The sequence below is a fragment of the Empidonax traillii genome, unplaced genomic scaffold, assembly GCF_003031625.1.
Source record: "Empidonax traillii isolate 1590-97213 ecotype Southwest subspecies unplaced genomic scaffold, ASM303162v1 scaffold1098:size185937, whole genome shotgun sequence".
In the NCBI taxonomy this organism is placed as follows: Eukaryota; Metazoa; Chordata; class Aves; order Passeriformes; family Tyrannidae; genus Empidonax; species Empidonax traillii.
Genome location: NW_020956291.1, coordinates 124,030 through 145,007, shown reverse-complemented (window position 1 = coordinate 145,007; position 20,978 = coordinate 124,030). Strand labels below are relative to the sequence as shown.

Here is a 20,978-nt window from a genome sequence, read left to right as displayed (position 1 = left end):
AATAATTCCACTGTTCCATAAGTACTGATGGCATTAAATCCCCTGAAAAATAGGATAGGGCTGCTCTATCTGATGACTTCCTGGCCACTGTTTCTTTGTTCCCTGTCCCTGCAATAATCAGAATCCCATGCAGGATATTAGGCTAGAAAATACTGAATAGATGCCAGACTGGATAGAGTAAGTCTGTAAGATATATTTTTAAAATGATATTAAAGCAGTTGGACAAGATGATTAGATTTTAGACGAGGTATTCTTTTCTTATGGGCAGTAGGTATCTGTCTGCTTGGTGAGTTCCTGAGAGATGAAGAAGAAAACATTTCATTTAGAGCAAAGGTTTTCACTTTTCTGGGAGAAGAGAGGTGATTCATTGTCCAGACTCTTGAGTATAATGAGATTTTCTAATGACTGCCTACATCTGCACTGACAATCTGCTCTGGCCGTTTCACCTGCACGCCTACAGAAAGCTTCAAAAACCTTTCAGCAATCCTGGAGGTGAAAGTTTGATGCAGATGGCCCGAAGCTGGCACAGAGACTTGGGCACTTGTTGAGCCCCATGTGTGACCTTAACCTTTAAGGACTAAGGGTGGTGACTGCCCAGCCTTTTGGTGCTAAAAGCTTAGAGGTTATTATAAATATTTATAGATAAGTAGAATGATAATGAAATAAAAGTGGCTGACATAGATCAGCTTAGCAGCCTTCTGTGATGGAGTTATGTGAGCAGACCAGGGAAGGGCTGCAGATGTCATTTAACTGGACAAAATCCCCACTGCAAAAGCAGCCTGGGTAGCAGCTGAACTCTGGGTAGATGCAATCTGAGCACTACTAATCTCTTAATGCAACAGCCTTTGGTGGATCCAGGAAGGTTCAAAGGCATCTCTGCAACATCAGCTGCTCCTGATTTATGTCCCAGGCCAGAGGATATAAAATCTGACAAACTGCTCCTCAGTGCACAGGTGGTGAGCAGCACTTCTTGCACACTCCCATTTTTCTTCCAGATGGGCTGTGCCTGTAGCTTAACTTTCCTTCCCCTGCTGAAAGCAGACCTGCTGATCAAGGTGACATTTCTGATTATCCCTGCTGTGGGGGAACAAGAGACATGCAGGAGCTGCTCATATCCCACATCCCTGTGCATTAAACTCAGGGAAATGACCTCTTATGTCCCATCCCCTGAATTTTAGCTGCTTTTTCTCTTCTCAGTGCTTTTACTTAAGGAGAAGCTTTGAAACACTCTCTCTCAATGTATATACAATCATCCAGCAGTACTGGCTGAATAATTACTGGAACTTTTCTACTTATCCTGAATAGACATCTTTAAAAAAAAGTATTGTAACACAGCTGGCTAAAAGAATGATTATAGGCCAATAGTGTGACACTTTCACTGAGTGATTCTAATTTTAGTCAGTCTACTCAGTTTTAGACACTTCCTTCTCCATTAATCTGTGACTTAGGTATATTAAGGGAGCGAGATTAGAAATAAATTTGGACGGGAGAGTTAATATTTCAACCAGAGAAGTCATTTCTGGTCATCAGAGAGCGAATGCTTTACTGGGTGATGCTGCCACGTGATGTTTCCTGGAGAGCTTTCGTACCTTCACGCGACACACATGCGTCACACGTGGGGCTAATGGCTCCTATCCATCATCCCAGGGAGTTTAAAAAGCATTTTAGAGCAAGAAATGTCTCTTTAATATTTCATCCTCGCTCCAGGAAAATTCCTGAGAAACCAATTCTTCCACCTGCTCCCTGAGGCTATTTATTATTAAACCTTGAGTGACAGTTTGGGATGAAGTTGCTGCTTTTACTCAGCCAAGCACCTGCAGAGGTTCCTCTCCTGCCCTCCCTCTGCTATGCAGGGCATAACCCACATCAGGGCACATCTCCAGGGACCCACCTGGCCATTCCAGGGCTGTGGAGGTCACAGGCTGGCTATGCTTTAGCTGATGGGGGGGATATGGACAGCTTAGCTTTCCTTTCTCTCCTAAAATCCTCCCCTGCACGCAGGCACTGACAGCAGCAGCTCTCCACTCCTCCACCCTCGGGCTGGATTCCCACTGACCTGTTTCCCTGCTTCTAACCCAGCTTTCCAGGGCACCTCCTGGGACACTCCTGTGCTTCCAGGAGTCTCAGAAGTAGCCCAGCAAATGCATTTCCGTGCCACACCACGACAGCTTCCAGCAGAGAGGATGAAAGGAGTTCACAAGAAGGAGAAGATTGCGGGAGGCCACGTGGAAATGGGCAGGCACTGCTCCTTCGTGATTGAACAAGAATTTTGCTGCTGCTGCTATGGAAACAGGACTGGGGAGAGTGCAGGAAATATTTATCAGTGGGTTAAATATTCCAACACTTTATCTACTCAGGAGCAGGGTTTGACCCTGGAGCCCTGCTGTGATTGAAAGTTGGGCAAGTTAGTGAATCTGACCTGAATTCTTGCCTGCTGAATTCACCTGTCTGCCCCAGCACTTCCCAGTAGGGGATAGATGTCAAAGCATTTGAATTCACTACGTTTGGCATTTATAGGTTTATCTGTAAGTCTGTTGTCAGAAATCCTGAATTCGGGCTAAACTCAGTGTTTAAAGTGGTAGATCACACTTTAATGTATGGGAAATCATTATTTAATTCCAAAAACTTTATGAAAAGTGTTGGAAGGGCAGAACTTCTGCCTTTTACCCTGTCTCTAATCACACTGAACCTACTCCTGGATCTTTTCTCTTGCACAGCTCTGTTTGCATTCTCAAAATGGACCCACCCACTACCTGAGGGAAGGAGGGAAACAGCAGCAGGGCAAGCAGGGCCATCTTCAGTGGCACTGTTCAGCAAGGGGATTTTGGGGACAAGAGAGGAAATCCACAGTTTTTTTCCAAATATAGCTGCAATAGGATTTTCTAGTGCCATCAGAATTTCTGCTTTCTCTGTCATCACCAGAAATCAGCTTTGCCATTGACTTACACAGTGATATTATGAAATTTCTACCTCACGAGAACAAAAGGACACGTGAGCTATAACTGTGGAAGAATTTTTAAGAAAAGATGACACGAGCCATTCTCGAGAACGAGTTTCATTAAAGAGTTCTTTTCTTCACTGTTGGCCAGGAAGCAGGTCAGTCTGAGCACAAACACACCTTCTATGTGTTTAAACATACCCTGTCCTCTCCGCAGGCATGATCTGGTCCGAGTGCAAGGAGATCTGGGAAGAGGGGCCACGGGAATACGTGGTGCATCTCTGGAACCTGCTGGACTTTGGGATGCTGTCCATCTTCGTAGCATCATTCACTGCCAGGTTCATGGCTTTTCTCAAAGCCTCTGAAGCACAACAGTACGTGGACCAGTACGTTCAAGACGACGACCTCAACAATGTCACCCTTCCCCCTGAAGTTGCTTACTTTACCTATGGTAAGATGCTTTTTGTTCTCTAGTGCTCACTGTTCTTTTAGGCTCATGTGTGCCAGTGCTGAAAGCAGATTTCTTTTGGGGATATTTTATGTGGGGTTTTTTTTTCTAATTAAACCAAATTATTCTTCCCACATCTACCCATTCCAGCCATCTTCCTAAACAGTCAGAAAAGATCTGAGCCTCGCCCAGTCTCTGATGCTGTCCCGAGTCAACATTCAGATCAATCACATCCTGAAAAAGTAGCTTGAGCAGCAGATAATCAGGAACTGGGAGTGAGCAGAGTACAATTTACATTACAGATGAAGTAACCTGCTTGGTTTTCCAAATGTGAGAGGAGGGAAATGTGTGAATAAATATAGAACGTAGGGGCTGCATCTCTAACTGTGGGTGCACTCTGTGCTTCTGTTACATCCAACACCTGTATAATGGAAATTAAAATAGCAATTACATCCATGAGCTGCTCCTCAAAAACCTGTGGTTTTGTAGAGCCTGTAAGTCATCATCTGTAAGTGCTAAAGCAGCAGCAGTGCTTTCACAACGTTATTTTTGATGGCTGAAATGGTTTTTCTTTGATGTGCAGCGTGGGGACCGGATCCACTGCACCCCTCCCTCTGCAAGCTTTACATGTCACCCTGAGCAAATCCCAGGAGGATTTTTGCTCACAGGCAGGCTTCAGGAGCTCCAGAGATGGGCACCATTTGCTCCCTGGAGTTGTAAGGTGGTTGTTCCAGTGATGTGCTTGGGCTGGAGAGGGAGATCTGAGGCAGCAGACACTGCAGACCTGCCCCAGGCAGCACCAGGGACACGAGGCCTGACCCCCCAGTAAGGTGCAGAACCACAGTCTGGTGGTCCCACCAGCTCAGCCCCTTGCTTGTTGTGTCCCCCCTGAAGGAAAACATCCCTCCTTCTGCCCAGGCAAGCGAGAGCCCATGGAGATGATATTTTTCCCTCTCTGGTTTGCTGCTGATCCACTTAAAGCGAGTTCATGATCCAAAGGTGCAAAGGGTCCAGAACAGAATATCACAACGAGATCCTGTGAATTTCTCCATCTGCTGCTTTTCCTTTGGTTCAGATTTTACTGGAAATAATGCCTAAGTTTGCTGCTGTGGCCCTAAAGATGTCACATGTTTTAGCTCTGAGCCACGATCTTCTCATCAAGAAGCTCAGTTGATGCAAGGACCCTTATAAGCCACGTTAATATAAATGTTCAAATTGTCAGTGGATTAAGTAAATGATGCATATCTGGTATCAACAAGGAGCTTTTTTAGGTAAAAATATTTCAGTGACTAGACTGTGAGAACTGGTTTTATTGTAAAGATAAGACGAAAATTATACACTTCATATCTGCTTTATCTGAACAAATCCTAACGTTCTTATCGAGTGCTGGGGATAGAGATCTCAGTCTCCCTAATGCTCCCTTCCCAAACACTGTCACAGTGCCCTGTATAAAATCTATAGCTACACTCCACTGTGCCGTGCTTTTGGTTCTCCATCTCAAGGGCTTCACATGGAAAAATTGACATTCAACAAACAGAAAACACCAAGTTTTTTTAAAGCCATGCTGGTTGTTTGGGGTTTTTTTGTTGTTGTTGCTGCTTGGCTTCAGTAAACCCCAGTAACTTGTTCATTTCTCATCTTTACCACCTGAAAAATGCAATTAATTCACTAATTCTCCAGCATGCTGAGGACTTCAGTGCACAGTTGTTCCAAAACTGTTTTGCTTTTCTCTTTATCTCCTGGCCAAAGCCAAAATTCGGTGTGGAAAAGGGTCATTTATCGCGATCGCTTCCACCTGCCACTCTTTTGTTACTAACACCCCGTGTCCATGTATTGTTTTAGCCAGGAACAAGTGGCTCCCCTCGGATCCCCAGATCATTTCAGAAGGCCTGTATGCCATAGCTGTGGTACTCAGCTTCTCCCGCATTGCTTACATTCTTCCAGCCAACGAAAGCTTCGGCCCCCTGCAGATCTCCCTGGGGAGGACTGTGAAGGATATCTTCAAGTTCATGGTCATCTTCATCATGGTGTTCCTCGCCTTCATGATTGGGATGTTCAACCTTTACTCCTACTACCTGGGTGCAAAGTACAACCCCGCCTTCACCACGTGAGTACCGCGGGGGGAGCGGCTGTTCCTGCCGCTCCGGGCTTGGAATTTTCGGGGACTTGGCTCCAAACAGCCTCCTCTCGTGTTTTAGTGAGAGTTTCTTGAAAAAAGCTCAGCTGATGTTCCTTGCAGCCTGTGCCAGATGTGGAGCAGTTTCTCAGTAATCTCAGAGAGGAAAGGCTCCATCCCTACTGATCCATTGCTGGTGCTCTGGTAGTTTCTGTGTGGGGGAAATCACATCCAGATTTTGGCAGGGAAGCTCATCCCACAGCTCCAGCCCTGTGGCAGGCATCTCTAGGCCTGAGTGCAGGGAGCCGAGCAGTTCAGAAATGGTCCTTTCTAGAAGTCAAAATAGTGGGTCAGGAAAAGGTTTAGTGAGGTGCTCAGTTCAACGTGGCAGGAGATGGAGCGGGGAAAAAGTTAAACCTGAGATTGTTGTTCTTAAAACTGCGAGGTGAAATGTGTGTAAAATAAGGGAGGATTTGGGCGCCTGGGATGTGGTTTCTTGTCAGCAGAGGCCATGTGAAGGCCTTAGGGACACAGTGAGGACGTTCCTGCCCACACACCTGTCTGGGAGGGAAAGTTTGGCATAACGTTTTCCCCTTGCTGGGAGCTGAATCCCGGGAAACCACCCCACAGTGCCTGAGCCCACGGTGGTTTCCAGGTGCAGAGCAGACATTTGATGCTGCATTTGATGTGTCAGTTCTCTAACAGGTTACACAGAGAGCCTGGGGCTGAGCTCATCACTCCTCTTAGGAGGAAAGGCCTTTTCAGCATCATTTCTGTGCTGCAAGTGGCTGTTGCCTTCCAGTTTTACCACACCACCCCCTTGTGCCACGTGTAACCTGCAACATTGCGTTTGCTTCCTCTGGTTGAGCCAAATATGCCTCCCAGACCTCTCCTGTAGCCTCGGGGTGCATTCCAATGGAAGGATTTATGAGACCAGACCCATCTACATTTATCTGCGCCCAGTAGTGAGGGAGAAGAAAATTGAGTGTGTGGGCTGTGACTTGCTTCAGATTTGAAGAGAAGGAGATGCCCTTGAAGCACAAGACTTACAGAAAAGTCGAGTCACTACCATCCCTGCTTGCCTGGTGGCACAGCAACCCTCACTGACGGCATCCCCCAGGCACGTCAGCAACAAATTCCAGTCTCTGATGCAATTCTGCACAGTAACTCTCTTATTAGCACTCATTAGCTAAGCGGATCTTGCAGGAGTTACCATCTTTTGATTGAAATAATGAGCAAACATTCACTAAAAGTGATGACTGCTCAGTGGAGGAAAGATTGCTCAAATGCCCAAGGGATACTTGGGCTGGGGAGAGCTCTTCCTCCTTAACTTCAGCCTGCTGACAGCTTATCCTGGAGGGACTTCATGTCATTATAAAGCAAATTTTCCATGAGCATGAATTTTCCTTTAAAGAATTTGGAAGAGATTTTAAAAATACTTACTTTCTTCTGATTATTTAAACACTCAGGAGTGTCAAACGATGATCAGTGAAAACGAGCCCTTTCATCCTACAAAACAAAGAGAATAGATTTGCATTCCTCCCAAAAATCTTTCTTAGGCATTCCATTCAACAAGAAGCCCCGGGGTAGACAGTCTCAAACAATTTTAATAAGCTAATTACAAGGTTATTTTGGCAGATGGGCAGCCACCAGCTATAGCAATGTTTCCTTCTTTATTTTTCGTGGCTGTCTGCGGGCCTTGATGAAGGTTGTGGCTCCTGCTGCCATCAACTTACACGTGAAAAGGAGGAAGATTTCAGTGTTAGTGCTAAAAAAGGATCTCAGCTGCTCATTCCCTGAAAAATCACTGGGGCAAAGGAGGGTGTTGCTCAATTTGGTGTCCTCACAACCCTCCTGTGACCATGACTTCAGCGACATCGCCGAACGCATTTCCCGGGGGTTGTTTGGCAGTTCTAATGAGGATGGGTGATGTTGTACAGCAAGAGAGTTTGGCACTGAGAAATGTGACGATCTGACTGTGGGACCTGATTCTCAGAGGTCACTTGGATAGCTGTGACAGAAGAAGCCCCCTTGGATTCGTGCACTTCAGTGACTGTGGCCAGATTCAAAGTCGTTGGGTTGACACCTCCCTGGACAGGCCCAGTGGGAACCCTTAGACAAAGAGCTGCTCACTCAAATAACTCCAAATTGCACTCTTACGAAAACCACACCTTCCCAGCAGAGCATGTAGGCAGAAAAAAGCGTGTCCTTGTGTCCAGATAACACTCAGAGGGAACTTGCTCAGTTCTAATGTTAGTGAATGTTTGGTGCAACTTGGCTTTCACCTTTCCTCGCTCTTACACTGGTGAAATCATGTGCTCGATTTCTCTTCTGTTGTCACCTACAGAGCAAGAAAGTAGCACCCCAGTGGCCTCTGAATCAAGTTATCATGCGAAGTTTCTCTCATTTCTTCCATTCTGATGTCCAGGATGCAAAGGAAATAAAGAAGCAGTGGACTTTAGTCCACACAGCTAAGTAGAGAGATTATTTACCTAACCATGGGCCAATTTCAAAAAATTTTTGCAAGTTCTTCCCTGCTGAAGAGCAGACCATTTCCACCCCCAGCTATGTTTATCTGTTTATCATATGCTGTGTACAGCACACAGCTCTCGAAACAGCCTGTAATTAAGAACATGCTATGCAAACAAAATCAAAATGGAGGCAAGGCTGATTGTGTTCCTCTTGCTTTCTGCATCACAAATCAGGCTGAAGGCTGCAACACAAGGCGGCTTTCTGTCTCCCTCTCCCCAAAGGGAAATGTGACTCACTTCTCAGTGCCAATGCTACTTCGAGGCTTGAAGGCTTTTTTTCTACTTTGTTTTGCTTTGTCAAAATGTGATAGTTTGGGGGATTATATTGGCTGCAGCGCTTTTTTGGCAGTGATGGTTCTCCAACTCATTTAAGGAAATCAATCTGAAAGGTTGCCTTGAGCTTTCTTAAAGAGGAGGGCACAAGACTGACACGAAACCATAGCCTTGCTGGGATCTTTTTTGGTAACAGCACACTGCTCTTTACAAAAGTGAGGAAAATCTGTAGCTGGATTATTGTCTGTGGCCTGTTTCCTTCCTTGATGCAAAATCTTGAGGTTTAACTGAACTGTGTGTTCTGAAACAAACAAACAAATGGAAAATCATCTTTGTTGTCTCCCCACCAGAACAGCTGGGAGGGAGATTGCAGCAAACCCACCTCCACAAGGAGCATCATTCAATCTGTCACTGCCAGGCCCTCCTGCTGCCAGGAGCTGTCAGTCTGGGCAGGACTCCTGACTTCCTCCATCCTTTCATTTGTCTGTCTTTGGGAAGGATAAAACACCTGCTGACCTTGCAGGAAGGGGGTAAATTGCTTACCTGGCAACGCTGAGGCACGTCAGCGTCTTGGAATCTTAGGGATCTTGTCTCCAAACATCCTCCTCTCATGTTTTAGTGAAATGTTCCTAAAAAAGCCCCACTGATGTTCCTTGCAACCTGTGCCAAAGCTCATGCACTCTCACAGGAATTTAAAAAGGAGGAGGAAAGAGCCATCCAGTGTTTTTTGGAGGGTAGGGATGGGTTAGTACAAGCCTCCTTAGAAGCATCTCACCTGCAAGAGGGAGTCTTGTATCTGCCTGGGGGCATTGCTAAGCACCAGTTTGGGGTGCTACAGGTCAGACCAACCACTCCACCACCTTCCCAGTCCCACTTACCTCACCCTGGACATGAGGACTGTGGATATCACACAGGAACCTGCTGCCCCGTCCTTTGTCTCTGTGGTGCTCAGGGGTGGTCAAGGCTGCTGACAGCCCTTAATTAACTTTTCAAGGAGAATCTGGCACTGCTGAAGTAGAAAGGTCAATGTTTAAGCTGCAGAGAAAGGAGCAGAGTTGACACGTTGTATTAAAATCTGCGGGCAGGGTGGAAAAGCAGGGGAAGGTTTCCAAATGGAAAGGGCAGGTTAACTCCAGGGTGCAGGTGGACTCAAGGCTAGGGGGTTTAGGGCTTTTATTAGCTTGGAAAATCACTTATGTGGTGGGTTTTGATACCAGAGATCTTGGGTGTTGCCCCTGTTCTTAAACTGGGAAGCACAGCATTTCTTGAAGGGCCAGATTGCTGCTGTGGAATACCCTAAATCATGATCGGAAATAAATACCAGTTTGCTGTGGCAGAAAGGAACCAAAGGGTAAAAATTAATTCCTCTTGCTTTCATGAATGGTACAATCAACACTGGAGTTTGTGTAAAGTTTATTGTTCCTGTAGGATATGTCATTGTTTGTGCCTGTAAGCTGTTTTATAAACAGATTTAGCAGGATTAGTCTGCCACTCTAGCAAAAAAAAAAAACATTTCCTCAAAATAATTTGTCAATGGCATTGTTTCCTTTCAAGGTGTTTGCTCCTGGCAGGCAGGAGGAGAGAGGAGGCAATTAACTGTTAACAGGCTAAGGATTTCTGGGGAAAGGCAAAATGCCTTATTAATTAAAAATGAAACAAACTGCTTTCAAAATATGTCACATCCTTCCTCCTCCTTCTTTCTTTCCTTTTCAGCTGTGGCTGCTTGGGTCAGACTCTCCTTTTGACCTGGCAGAGCAGCCCCATTCTTTCCAGCCCCACTTCTCTTTCTCGTTGGCTTATTCCTTTCTCTTTTTCCTATCTTTTATTTTCCTCTGATTCCTTTCTACTTTCAAGCAAGGATAATAACCAAATCAAAATGCCTCTCTGCAGCATCTTCTACCACTCCTTAACTTCAGTTTTTTGCTACAAATGCTTGGGTGTCTGTCTTGCTTGCAGTCCCAAAGCAGGATGGGAAGGAAATCAGGTTATAGTCTGACTATATTTGCGCTCTGTGTTCTTTATATTAATGCCACAAATCGGAACTTTCCAGTCCTCTCTTCTGCCCTGGAAACTGCATATAAGGAGGTCAGACACTTCTGTCTTCTCTGGATGAGAAAAGAGTGAGTGAGTAGAAGCAAAAAAACCTACAGAAAAAGTTTCAACCTGCAAGTTGCCCATGGAATTGTTGTCCTTGATAGGGACACAAAATCTGAGTGACAAATAATGCACCTGATAAGAACAGATGGAGCAAATCAAGGGACACTGCAACTTTGTAACATTAATCAGAAATCATATTTCTTTATCAAACGAGGAAATATGATTTGGCACATCCCTGGGTGATGGATAATGGGCTGCAATAACTGTGCCAAGACATTTATTTATATCAGTGCATTGCTGGTTTTTTTTATTAACACTTGGCCTGGCTAACCCAGTGTCAACCCTACAAAGCGACTGTTTGCTTTATTTTCAGGGTAGAAGAAAGTTTTAAAACCTTATTCTGGTCAATATTTGGCTTATCTGAAGTGATATCTGTGGTGCTGAAGTACGACCATAAATTCATTGAGAATATTGGGTATGTACTCTACGGAGTCTATAACGTGACCATGGTGGTGGTGCTGCTCAACATGTTGATAGCCATGATCAACAACTCCTATCAGGAAATTGAGGTAAGCAAAGAAATTAGAGTATGAACTTCATTACTACTGATGATGAAAATGCAAAACCAACCAACCAAACAAGGAAGTTACAGCTTATTCCGAATCCAAGATTAGGATGCTGACCACACATCTTACACTGTGCAAGAGTTAAGGGTATAATTGAATTAATCATTAACAATGAATCATTTCTAGAAGCACTTCAGCTTCCTTGTTTTTAATGACCCCCTGTGAGTAAGCACAATTTCCCTTACACGTTTTCAATGAACGTGGTTTGTGATATTTTTTATTCCCTGTGCTGGTTATGATAACTTCTCCAAATATGTTGTCTTAACTTTATTGTTTGCTTATAACAGAGTAATATTTCATTTGGCTTTTTGCCCTGTTCTCTACTGCTTAGACTCTCCAGCCCATGTAGATCTGAAGCTCAAGTATACATATTTAAAAATTCCATATTTTCCAATAACTGGGCATACAAAATTGATTCAGATGATTTGGGTTGTTTTGGTTTTTTTTGTGAGGAGTCTCTAGGTCTGAAAAACATGACTGCCTGGACATTGACAAAAAGCAACTTTTAAAGCACATAAACAGAGCCCTCAAGCAAAAGGAATAGTTTCTCAGAAAGGCATTTGCAGGGTTTACCCAGCCTGGCTGTTGGCAGAGTGGATTTGCTTAATGCTTTAGATATAAACAACTCTGCTAATCTAAATAAAGGCAGAAAAAAAAAATACACTATTTGGAGAATGTTAATGTTGAGTCACCTCTTCTGATTTGTTAAATGTCAAACTTCTGCAGTTGGGTTTGTATTAATTAGTTGTCCTAATCTCCCCTCAGAGCCTGACACTGAAAAAGGCCAGAGCTGAAAATATTTTCTCACTGTAATGGCTGATTCATCCATGTAGTGCAAATATAACTCAATCCTGGGCGTGCTGTAACAAAGTCTAAATGTCAGGGGGACCTTACATGTGCTCCCTGCCCCAGAAGCTTTCCTGCTTGCAGAAAGCAGAGCCATTTCTCCAAAGGTTTCTAATCACTTCAGGACAAGCATTTTCCTGAATCTTCTTAACCCAGAACAAGCTTTACTTCAGAGGGGGTCTCAACCTCTTACTTACAGCATTTTCCAGTTCACTGCAGTAGACAGAGATGCTCTTGAAAGTTTTTGAAGACAAAAAAAAAAATCTCTGAAAATACCCAAATAGGTGGCCTACATTACCTTTCGAGCCCAACCTTTGTGATGAGCAGTTCCCTGGCAAAATGCTTTGTCACCCTTCCTGATTGCATGGAAATTTTCAGAACTTTGTTCAAGGCTGCTCGAAATTATCACCAAGCAACCCAAATATGAGCTGCTTGGGCCTGATCCCCCTAACTGAGGAAAAACTAGTGCATCTCACGATAACTCACTTCAGTCCTCAGCAGCAATGAGGTTAAAGACAGAGTCATACAATCACAGAGCTGTTTAGGTTGGAAAAGCCCTTTAAGATCATTGACTCCAGCCATTAATCCAGCGCTAAAATGTCATTAAGTGCCACATCTACGTGTGTTTGGACATATCCCAGGGATGGAGACTGACTGCGCAGAAAGCCCCTTTTGCCACTGTGTTTATCTGAGAGCAGCAAAGTCAGTAGTGACAGAGGATGGACATTTCTTAGGAATTAAATTCCACTGGGATCAGTGGGGACATGGTTTTCTTGTCACCTGGAGTGACAAGGCCGTGTTCTCCTGCCTTCCACTGAACATCTCTCTTCAGCTGCTCCTGGTTTGCTTCTGTTTATGCCTCAAGGGCTGATGTGTCCTGACAAATTTGCACTTATGGAAAGAAACATCCTTTTGCCAGCCGTGAAACAGAATTGCTTCCATCAGCAGTACTTCTTAACTGCTTAGCAGAAAGGCATTACAACTGTCCACAGGTGATTTAGTCTGTAATTCTGTGAGGTGGAGCCCCAGACCAAGAGAAGAGCAGAGGGCAGAAGTGAAGACACTGCTGTAACTGCGATAGAATTAATCTCTGTTGTGACGTGCCAGTTTTTGACTGGGTTTCAGAGGTCCAGGGTAATCAGAGGTTATTAATTTTGGCAGAACACAGATGTAAATGAGCAGGGGGTGTTGGCAGACCCACGCTCCTGTTGAAACCATGTAAACCACAGTGAAGAAGCTGTTCAGCAGCTGTCTCTCATCCTTTCTTTTCCTGATAAATGGTCCTGATACATGGCCCTGACCATCCTCCAGCATAAGTGCCAAGCAGATCCATAAAATATTTGCTAACCTTGCCCTTATTGCTTGGAAGTGATTCTGGCCCACCTTGACAATTCATGAAGGAGATTCACAGGCACTGCTTGATGGACTTTTTCTCCACCTTCAGCAGTGACAGGACGTGAACAGGAGGAGAATTAAGGTGTATTGATCTATGGAGAAGAGGACCCCTGAGGAAATGAGCTGGTGAGAGGAGAAAGCAGTGACCTACCCCCTTCTCTGGGGGATCCCTGGCCACTGCAGTGGTGACAGCTGACAAACAGCATTGCAGTTAATCACAGTCTGTTGTTGTGCTTGCAACAGTTTCGTCTGCTTCCCGTGACTCTGTCTGTGTTCTGACCCTTCATTTATCAGCACAGCAGAAGCTGATGACTGAGACAACCCCTTTGATATCCAAGGAAATAGTCTAATATTTGGAGGACTTCTACTCTCTGTTTATTCACCGCTCTGTTTAAATTATCCTTATTTTGAGATTATCCCAAAGACAGGTTTTGTGCAGGGGCCTTGTTTCTGGCAAACAGAATCTAAGTCTACTTAATTCCTAACTGTATGTTTGTCCTAACCATAGCTAAATTCCTTCCTATTTACTAATTTGGGTGTTGATTTGTTTTTCCCCTCTTCCCTTCCCAAGGAGGATGCAGATGTGGAGTGGAAGTTTGCACGTGCCAAGCTCTGGCTGTCCTACTTCGATGAAGGAAGGACTTTACCTGCTCCTTTCAATCTAGTGCCAAGCCCTAAATCATTTTATTATCTCATACTGAGAATAAAAATGTGCCTCATAAAACTCTGCAAATCCAAGGCCAAAAACTGTGAAAATGATGTTGAGATGGGGATGCTGAATTCCAAACAACGGGTATGTGTTATCTTCCCTTTTCAGCTTCTTTCTGGAAGGGATTTGTGCCAGGGACCTTCTGGAGGGGATTACTTGGTACAGAGGGAGATCAGGGACAGCACAGCCTCTCTCTGGACATCACCATTGTGTTCACATTGCAAGTAGAGGCTCCTCCCAAACTCGTGACCTCACAGCACGAGGTGTGGGCACCAGGGGAAGGGCAATTTTATAAAAGCAGGCACCTTTATGAGGGTGCCTCTTCAATTCATCCACCTTCCTCACTGTGGTTTCCAAATTAATTTCACTGTCTTTACAACATTTACTGCCATTCCAGGTTTGGGAACAAATTTCCAAGCAGGGATTATTAACAGCTGAATACCTAAAGCTGTATTTAACAACCTCTCTAGTTACACCTGCCTGGTGATGTGTAGCCACTAATGGGGAGATCCTGGCTCAGCATTTGAAATTCCCTTCCCAGTGGAATCAGCTTTGCTCCTCCATGGGGAAATGCCAGAGAAATTAGAGAAAATTACGTTGCCTGTGGAAATTATTCTCTGCAACACTGTGCAGAGGGTCACTGGGAACATGCAGGTGCTTTAGGCTTTGCCTGGATCTCTTGGCTCTCCTGGAAGGTGCTGGAGAAATCTATGCCTGGGGTCTGCTCCGTGTTCTCAGATAATTTAACCACCACTGAGCACTGCCAAGATTGACAAGATTTTGGGGGGGAATTTTTGTCTACAAATTCACTAAACTACTCGTGATTACTGAAAGAAACCACTGGAAGAGTGGAGTCCTGAAAAGAAAGAAACCTTTCTCCTTTAGCTACCTCAAATAATTAAAAAAGATAATATATTTTTTTTAAAATTATTTGACTCTAACCCTACAAAGCCCTCTTTGTTTGGAATTTAATTTCTGCTCCAAAGCATAAACCAAAGTAATAAAATTTTCCCTAAGCCTCTCCTTCCCCAAGCCACGTGAGTGAAATAGTCTGACTTGCCCTTTTTTCATGGAACTCATGCAAAATTCATATTTTCCATGCCTTTAACATAAACAATTAAGAGTATCAGTCATTTCTTGCTTGCCTGTTGATTTTGTTCACGTATCATCTTCAAGAGTCTCTGTAGGATCATGACGCACCTGATGAGTAAGAGAGAAATAAGAAAAAAAAAAATTACATGGTTAATCAGGCTTTCAGTCTAATCATTATAAGCATCTTGATTTGAAAAAAAAAAAAAATCAAGAACTCTGGTTCATCAGGGAAGAAAAACCCTTAACCAGGGCCTTCTCTCTCTATTTAATTGCACATAGTTACAGAATTCTATGATATTTATTGCCTTCTCTGGGTCCATGATATGAAATAATTCCTTTGAATAAGTGATTTTTTTTTTTTGTTAGCATTTGGACCAAAAAATTCAGAGGTGGAAAAACAGAGTCAAAAAAACCTCTTACAAATATTGTGTACAGTCTACAGAAAAGTCTCCTTGGAAGCTTCTAGAGCTGTGTTGTGTCCTCTGATAAAAATATGATGGTCTATTAAAAAAAATTATAATTTTTTTTTTTTTGAGCCAAAAGAAGTAGCAAATGGTGCTGCTGTTTTAAAAGGACCAATGAAAATCAATTGTTTCAGAATTTGGCTTTGTACCACATAGACTTGTCCCTCCAAACATAAGTATTTCTTTTTTCTTCCTTTCTTAAGTTGTGTTCTAAACTGATCATCATCAGCCTCGTTAAGATTAAAGTACTTTGTGCCTCTTAACACCTTGTTGTCTAAAACTTGTGTGTGAATACCATTCCTAATTTAGAATCCAATTTTTTTCCATTTGTTTGTGGTTATTTTTACTTCTTTTTCTTTCTTGTTTCTTTCTCTCTCTCTCTTTCTTTCCTTCTTTCTTTCTCTCTCTCTCTTTCTTTCTTTCTCTCTTTTTCTTGCTCTCTATTTCTTTTTCTTTCTCTCTTTTTCTTTCTCTCTCTCCTTTCTTTGTCTCTCTCTTTCTTCCTTTCTTTCTTGAGCCTGAATGTGCTGGATTTTACTCGCACATCCAACCATTTCCTGGTTTTATGATGCTCTGTTTAGTCTGGGGCTGTCTGGGTGTTGTGAGGAGCTCTCACTGATTTAATCCTATCACCATGTTTTATAATTTCAGAAAGTTCGTTTTCACTCAATCATTCAAAACACAGAGAATTTTTCGGGGAAGAACGCTTATAACAAGCCCACGAGATATCAGGTAATCACAGCATGAAAGCAGGAGCCAGGGGAGAGATGTGTCAGTGAACAGCTCGTACCTGCAGGGTCACATTTACCTCCTTCCAGTGACGCCACCCCGGGATGAGGCTCAGCTCAGGCACGGGACTGGGCTGGGGTATCTGGGGGACAAACACAGCCTGTCACCCGTGGAAATGCTAACTGATGTCATGCTAATTAGTTCCACCCCGGGGAATTTAATTTAATTTAATACAGGAAATATCATCCAACCTCTACTCCTCCAGTCTTGGACTGACAGCATTTCATCCTCCATGGCACAGATCCATCTCTCCAGCTGTTGCATCAACATCTGCATGTGCTTTCTCTGGCAGTGACTTGACCTGCAATGTGCTACTGTTCGAAATCCCCCTGTGGCTGCAGTGGGTGCCATAACTAACACAAATCTCTGTCTTGGCAAGAGTCTCGTGCCAGCAGATTTATTTTCTCTTGTTGGGTAATGCAACAAACAGAATGTTCCCCACGGGATATTCTCCTTCTTTTTTTTAGCATAAAGTGAAAAGGAATCTGGTGGCAAGTGGTATGTCTGAAAGGCCCAACATTGAAGAGAACTGAGGAAAATAATAATAAAGTGAGATAAAAGGTGCAGTGGCAATTCTAGAAGGGGTTTGTCCCGAGTTGATCCAGCCCCCAGCACAACGGGCTCCTGAGCTGCACAGCAGACCACTAATTAATGTCTACTGGTTTTAAAAACCTTTTAGGGTTTTGTGCCATGACAGGAGGGGTATCTGCAAATCCAAGTTAGAAACAGGATATATTCACTCTGGTATCTGGAGTTACTTGGCTTGATACCATCAAAAAGACGAGAGACTGTGTCCTGCTCAAAATGGCATTTGAGCCCTTCTGACATTTCCCCATCCACTCAGACCCCCAGGAGATGTGTCAGCCTCTGCTGGAGTCCTTCTCTTCCTGGAGCTATTTTTTTCTAAATTACACCACCTAATGTTTGTGGTAAATTATCCCCTTATTTCCAAGATTGAAAAAGCCAAATGTGACTGTGAAAAACAGAGAGAAAAAGATAACTACCTGTTATTCAATAATGCCGCTGCTTGCTTTGTCTTCAAATTATCTTCGAACGTTTCAACTGCTGCAGGAAGAAATTGCCCAAATAATAGAAGGAGAGTTTAATAATCTTGATCATCTAAATATAAAGAAGAACAAACAATGCGATAATTTGGCCAGCAAACTTTCTTTTACGACTGGGGAAATCTTTGAAGCAATTTTCTGTTTTCTTTAGCAATGTTTATCAAGTGATGCACTTGGACTAAATATGGACAAGAGGGTGTTTCGGTCATTGTGGCAAAAGGAGCAGTGCTGGGGAGAAAGGGAGGAGCAAGGCTTGGAAACCACAGTGCAATATTGAGGCAAAAAAGTAGAGATATTATGTTATCAGTTTTTTTCCTAGGTAATAAGAGCATTCCCTATGTGCTGATTCCATGTTTTAATCTAAATTTCCTCTGTTCTGAAAAAAAAAAAAAAAATTTAAAAAAATTCTTTTTGGATCCAGGATTTCCCTGCTTTCCCCAAACATTCCTTCATTTATGTTTTCTCAGGTGACAGCCCTACCTCCCTCTGGATTCTACTACCTTGGCCATCTTCAACACACCGTACGTGCGCTGTGCCCTTCTGACCCACCTGCTTAGCCAGAGGCCTCCCTGGCACAAGGACAGTCTTAGACATCCCACATCCCATGGCTCCAAATGACTGGATCCTTCTTTCATCTCCACCTGCCTTTTGCACTGTTATAATCCTTATTTGGCTCCTAAGAACCAAGAGCAGGTGTCCTGAGTCCTTAACTCGTGTTTTCACAGCCCGCAGCTTTTTTCAGCGATGCTCAAATCTAAAACCTAAATCCCTGTCTCTGACAGAGCAATCCTTTTTGTGCTTGTCCTAGCTGAGATTTCTTCCCCCTGTAGTGAAAAACTGGCAGTGTCACAGGCCTCTGGTTGTAACCCCAGACTGCCAAAGTTACTTTCCTTCTACGTGAATGGAACTTACGTATTTTTGGAACAATATCACATTGCAATCTCATATCCACCACCATCTTCAGTTTCCATGTATGCCATTCCTTACTAAAAACCACCTTCCATTTTGTAAGTCTACATGGCTCTGGGTTTTTTCCCTGTGTGTGTCTCTTAAAAAATCTGACATTTCCTTAAGAAGCTTCTCTCACTTAAGCAGGTCCCACTCTTTTCTCTGTCCCTCTCTAAATTTTTTTTCCCCTAAACCCCCCAATTACAAGGCTAACAGAGTCTTTCTGTGAACCTCTGGTCAGCTGCTTAATTCATCACTGTGAGTGAGTTTGCTAACCTCATTAATTAACCACTTATTTTTCCCTGTAAAGTATTATTTATTGTTGCATTGAAAGCCAACATGCTAAAAAAGGGCTCTGGAACCCATTTCTTAGCTTTCTATTGGATCATCTGGTTTCTTTCTGTCAGTGGGACGTGCTCTACATTCATGTGCATCCCATAAAACACCCTGAAGTGCTTCCTATGTGAGGTCATAATGGCTGTCAGTCAATCACTGCAACACCCATAATATAAAATATACCATAAATGGGAAGTCAGTAAAGAATTACCCGCAGTTTCAGTTGCCCATAGCAAGTCTAGCACTGAGGCAAGGTGGACAATCTCACATGACCAGAAGTGTTTCTGTTCTCCTTTCAGAAAATCATGAAGCGTCTGATCAAACGGTACGTGCTCAAGGCTCAGGTTGACCGAGAAAACGATGAGGTCAACGAAGGCAAGTGGATTTTTATAACTCACACATGGAATGAGCATGGGATGTGTTACTGATGTGCTACTGATCTGGCCAGTAAGAGGGTTGAGCTTAGAGAAGGTCCTCTGTAGAGGGAGAGCTCGTTAGTGCTCACTCTGAGCCACCTCTGAGCTCTGGAAACTCTAATTTTTCTTTAGCAGAACACACATCTCGTAAGATATTACACTATCCTGCTCCACCTCTGCTTCTTCACAACAGCCAGGGTGTTGCCAACACCCAACTTGGTGTCCAAGTAAAGCAGTTTCTGATTGCACTGCCCAGCCCAGCCCCGAGGATACTCCCTGCAGGGAGGATTTGAATGCAGAGGGAAAAAAACCTCCAACACCTCTTAACTGCCACCTTCCTGCAAGTGCCCTGTGTAGGTCAGTAGGTGGAAAGAGAACAGATTTCAGAAAACAAAATATGAATTTTCCATAAAACTCACTGCTTTCAGTACCACTGCTGCGAGTGCAGCTTCTTTCTTACAAGTACAAATAATAAAGTGCATAATGCAGGGAGATCATCTGCAGGTCCACACACATCCATGACCAAACAACACTGAAAATAGTGCTCTCTCAGGTCTTGAAACCCTAGGGATTACTCACTTGATTCAGTGTTGTTAACAGCAACATTTTCTTCCTTTTAGGAGAACTTAAAGAGATCAAACAAGACATTTCTAGTCTGCGCTATGAACTCTTGGAAGAGAAGTCCCAAGCTACTGGTGAGCTGGCAAAACTAATCCAGCAGCTGAGTGACAAGTTTGGGAAGACCTTAAATAAGGACATTTGATGGTGAATGCAGAGAGAGGCAACTGGTTTTCTTAACATTATTCAGTCTCAACCAGCATCTTAGGAGGGCAAAAGCCACGTAAAAAGTGGGTACTGCACACTCAGCTTTCGCTGCAGCAAGTGTTGGGAGGAGCACTTTGCACCTCTCCTGCACTTGGTGAGTTACCAGTTAAACCTTTTCTGATACAAAAGCGACTTATTGGTAAAAATGTATGCCCTTTGACATCAGAAATAGGTGCACCACAGAGAAGGCACCTCCAGTTAAAGGCAAGAAATGCAGATCTTCATCCATCTGACTCTAGAGAAGACAATACAACTGTGCTCACTTACAGCAACTGAGACTGTCCTGACCAGAACTGGGTGAAGCCTGAAGAAAAAAAAATGTGCCAAACATATATCCCTGCAAAATGTTTTAAATTCCTATTCTTGGGTGTGTATTCTCCTTTTATAAATGTTTACATGGGCAGCCATGAAGAAAACTCTGAACAGCACTGTGGCTCATGGAAAACAAAAATCACCTGCTGAAACGACCAAGGTAGGACACAGAGAGACTGGATGACAGCGCTGGGGAACAAAAATAGATCAAGCTTGTGGAAAAAAAATCATCCCTTCACCCCTCTGCTAGAAGCTGATAAAAGGATTTCCAGCCAAAACCTCCTCTCCACCTTTTTCCAGTTGTGGATGTGGGCTCTTTGTATGCACCCAGCCTCTCTTCTGTCCTTAACCCGTCCCACCTCCGACAACAGTGTACTGAAACACCCACGCTGGTGTGAAAGTCACTTCCCAGGAATTCCCACAGATGAAACACCTTGTGCATAACGTGTTCAGTCCTAGGAACAACATTCGTCCGGAGGCAGCAACGTGGCAGAGCTCAGCTTTTCAGATTGCAGAGGCCGAACAGCAAGCCATAGGGTGAGATCAGTCACGAAGAACAAGCCCTTTAAATTAATACAGAGAGGCTTCAATTGAACATTCTGACAAAATAGAATAAAATTTAAAAAAAAAAAAAAAAGGAAAGGAAGGAAAAATCAGTGTAGAAATGATTCTTATGTGTTTGGCTCTTACTGAGGATGAGGAAGGGATTAAAACTGTTCTAAGGCTGAGGTAAAACAAGGACCCAGATCCCAC

General features: G+C 43.6%; 1 protein-coding gene across 2 annotated transcripts in view; it reads left to right on the top strand.

Annotated features, from left to right (window-relative positions):
- TRPC7 (transient receptor potential cation channel subfamily C member 7) overlaps nt 1–20,405 on the top strand; it is a 52,090-nt gene extending 31,685 nt beyond the window's left edge. Inside the window, exons 5-12 of one of the 2 annotated variants that reach the window (XM_027904842.1) lie at nt 3,156–3,389; nt 5,229–5,493; nt 10,777–10,972; nt 13,842–14,063; nt 16,187–16,267; nt 17,856–17,909; nt 18,972–19,047; nt 19,709–20,405. In XM_027904842.1, the coding sequence (XP_027760643.1) occupies nt 3,156–3,389; nt 5,229–5,493; nt 10,777–10,972; nt 13,842–14,063; nt 16,187–16,267; nt 17,856–17,909; nt 18,972–19,047; nt 19,709–19,851 (1,271 nt within the window). In that variant the 3' untranslated portion in view covers nt 19,852–20,405. The remainder of the gene's footprint in view (nt 1–3,155; nt 3,390–5,228; nt 5,494–10,776; nt 10,973–13,841; nt 14,064–16,186; nt 16,268–17,855; nt 17,910–18,971; nt 19,048–19,708) is intronic. The other variant, XM_027904843.1, reaches the window with a different exon arrangement.
- The last annotated feature ends 573 nt before the right edge of the window (nt 20,406–20,978 follow it).